We start from the raw sequence: 2,018 nt of genomic DNA, 5'->3' as shown, positions 1-2,018 counted from the left end.
AACCAATGAGAAAGCAGCTCCCCCCGCGCGCTGAGCTCTCATTGGTCCAAGCCGCGCCGGTCCCGGTGCCAAAAGGGGCCGCGGCGGCTCCGCGCGCTCCGCGCCCGGCGGCGGTGCGGGGCTGCGTTGGGGCTCTCCGGTGCGTGCGGCTCCGCGCCCCGTGCCCGGCCCCTTAAACCCCCCCACCCCTATTTCCCACCTCTCCCGTCGGTGCCCGGCAGCCGCCGACTCTCCCTTTCTCCTCCGGTAACCGGGTGCCCGCCCCGTTCCTCCGTGAACTTCTTTTCGGTGGTCCCACCTCCCACCCCACCCCTCCCAGGGCTGTTCCGCCCATTCCCGTCCCCGGTTATTGTCCCTCTCCTTCCCGGTTCTGCCCCGCCGGGGCTCGACTGGCAGCTGCCCACAGCCGGGATGCGCCGCAATGGTACGGATGGGGACAGGGATGGTGGCACCGGGGACGGGGACCGGGTGCTGGTGGCACTGGGAGCACGGACACGGTATGGGAACGGTGGAACTGGTGACGGGAATGGGGATAGGGGTGGGAATAGGGATCGGCAGAACCGGGAACGGGGACGGCGAACGGTGGCACCGGGGAGCAAACAGCGAGGATGGGGGACGGTGATCGGCGGCACCAGGAAAATGGAGATGGTGACCGGGGGTGCTGAGCAAGGATGGCATCTGAGATGGAGAGCAGAGATGGGAGAGAGGTGGCGATGCCGGGGACCGGGTTGAACGGCTCCTTGGGGGCGTCCCTGTGATCCCAGGGCTGGGCACCAGGCCTGAGCGGGGCTGGGACGAGGCTGAGCTGCGGGCTCTGTGTGTCTGCGCTGTCCCTGGGGATGGGGATGCAGCGGGGCCGCGGTGACACCGGGGGCCGTTCCCGGAGCTGTGCGGAGCCGCCGGGACCGTTCAACCTTCTAAAAGCCTTTCCCTCCCTGCAGGATGAGTTCCACCCCTTCATCGAGGCACTGCTGCCCCACGTCCGGGCTTTTTCCTACACCTGGTTCAACCTGCAGGCCCGTAAACGCAAGTACTTCAAGAAGCACGAGAAGAGGATGTCGAAGGAGGAGGAACGCGCCGTCAAGGACGAGCTGCTGGGCGAGAAGCCCGAGGTCAAGCAGAAATGGGCCTCACGCCTCCTGGCCAAGCTACGCAAGGACATCCGGCCCGAGTGCCGCGAGGACTTCGTGCTCTCCGTCACTGGCAAGAAGGCGCCTTGCTGCGTCCTCTCCAACCCCGACCAGAAGGGGAAGATCCGCCGTATCGACTGCCTGCGCCAGGCTGACAAGGTGTGGAGGCTGGACCTGGTGATGGTCATCCTGTTCAAGGGCGTCCCGTTGGAGAGCACCGACGGCGAGCGCCTGGCCAAGGCCCCGCAGTGCGCCAGCCCCGGGCTCTGCGTGCAGCCCCATCACATCGGAGTCACCATCAAGGAGCTCGATCTCTACTTGGCCTTCTTTGTGCAGGCGCCTGGTGAGTGGGGAGCCGTGGGGGCTGGCCGTGCCGGGAGCCCCACTGCGGCGCCCGGTTGGGCTGCGGGCGGCCGGCGACGTCCCGGCGGCTCCCGCTTCCGTCCCTTTTCCCCTCCTCGAGCGGCCGCGCCGCTGCCACGCAGCCTCAGGCTCGGCCGCAGAGGCCTTAAGGGGGTCCCCGTCCGCGCAGCCCCCTCCCCGCGTCCACGCAGAGCCGGGGCTGCGGCCCCCGAGCTCTTCACACAAAGCGGCACCGCGTGCCAAAGTGCGTGCGGCGTGCCGAGCCGTGCCGAGCGCCGTGCCAGAGCGGGCACGGGGCTGAGCCGCGCACCAACGTGAGGCGTGCGCCGTGCTGAGCGCCGCGCTGAGCCGCTTCGTGCCCCCGGCTGCTGCTCCGTGCGTCCATCCGTGCTGGGCACCGCTCCGGGTTGTGCGCCGGGGCCGTGGAGCGAGCCGTGCGCCGTGCTGAGCTGCGCTCCGGGTTGAAGCAGCTGAGCGCCGTGCTCTGAGCTGAGCGCCGGGTTGGACCGACTGAGCACCGTGCTC

At 69.3% G+C, this 2,018-nt stretch overlaps 1 protein-coding gene across 1 annotated transcript; it reads left to right on the top strand.

Moving 5' to 3' along the window:
• Positions 1–430: 430 nt before the first annotated feature.
• Positions 431–1,527, top strand: LOC122193872 (nuclear factor 1 X-type-like; the record flags this gene model as incomplete). The annotated part of the gene is made up of 2 exons (XM_042894772.1): positions 431–497; positions 942–1,527. A coding segment is annotated over exon 2 (472 nt), but the record flags the coding sequence as incomplete, so codon positions are not given.
• Between the last annotated feature and the right edge of the window lie 491 nt (positions 1,528–2,018).

The sequence above is a fragment of the Lagopus leucura genome, unplaced genomic scaffold, assembly GCF_019238085.1.
Source record: "Lagopus leucura isolate 7727_CA_CO unplaced genomic scaffold, USGS_WTPT01 33831-0_obj-0_obj, whole genome shotgun sequence".
Taxonomy (NCBI): domain Eukaryota; kingdom Metazoa; phylum Chordata; class Aves; order Galliformes; family Phasianidae; genus Lagopus; species Lagopus leucura.
The sequence above is the reverse complement of the archived record's forward strand: the minus strand, read 5'-3'. Positions and strand labels throughout refer to the sequence as shown.